At 65.3% G+C, this 582-nt stretch overlaps 1 protein-coding gene across 1 annotated transcript in view; it reads left to right on the plus strand.

Moving 5' to 3' along the window:
- The first annotated feature begins 37 nt into the window (after window positions 1-37).
- EPC2 (enhancer of polycomb homolog 2) overlaps window positions 38-582 on the plus strand; it is a 52,745-nt gene continuing 52,200 nt past the window's right edge. The window contains exon 1 of the mRNA XM_009285304.1: window positions 38-190. Within this exon, the coding sequence (XP_009283579.1) occupies window positions 38-190 (153 nt within the window). The remainder of the gene's footprint in view (window positions 191-582) is intronic.

The raw sequence follows: 582 nt of genomic DNA on the forward strand, positions 1-582 counted from the left end.
CCGCCCGGCCCCGGGGTGTTATTGTGAGGGGGAGACAATGAGCAAACTCTCCTTCCGAGCCCGGGCGCTAGACGCCGCCAAACCGCTGCCCATCTACCGCGGCAAGGACATGCCCGACCTCAACGACTGCGTCTCCATCAACAGGGCTGTGCCGCAGATGCCCACGGGGATGGAGAAAGAGGAGGAATCGGTAAGGGAGCCGCGCAGGGGGGGCACCATTGTTTATCAGACACCCCCCTCCCCTCACGGGAAATAGGCCATTGGCATTCAGCAAGCGCACTACGCACGCTCCCCACCGCAGCGCCGCACGGCTCTTATGGGGCCCTGCGCAAAGAGCGCAGCGTAAACTGCTGTCCGACGCCGTAAGCGGGCCCTGCTCCGCCATCTTCTTTGCGTCCCGACTCGCGAGTGTTTTGATTAGTGGGGGGGAGGCCTTTACGCTAGCGTAAGAAGGAGGAAGGCGCAAGACGCATCTCTGAATGAGCGAGCGAGCGCTGCGGCCGCAGTTGGCGCAGCGTGCCTTTGCCGCCGCCGCTTCCCTTGTGCGTGGGGAGCGGGAGCGGGGCGGCAGCGGCCCGGCTC

The sequence above is a fragment of the Aptenodytes forsteri genome, unplaced genomic scaffold, assembly GCF_000699145.1.
Source record: "Aptenodytes forsteri isolate BGI_AS27 unplaced genomic scaffold, ASM69914v1 Scaffold380, whole genome shotgun sequence".
Classification (NCBI taxonomy): Eukaryota; Metazoa; Chordata; class Aves; order Sphenisciformes; family Spheniscidae; genus Aptenodytes; species Aptenodytes forsteri.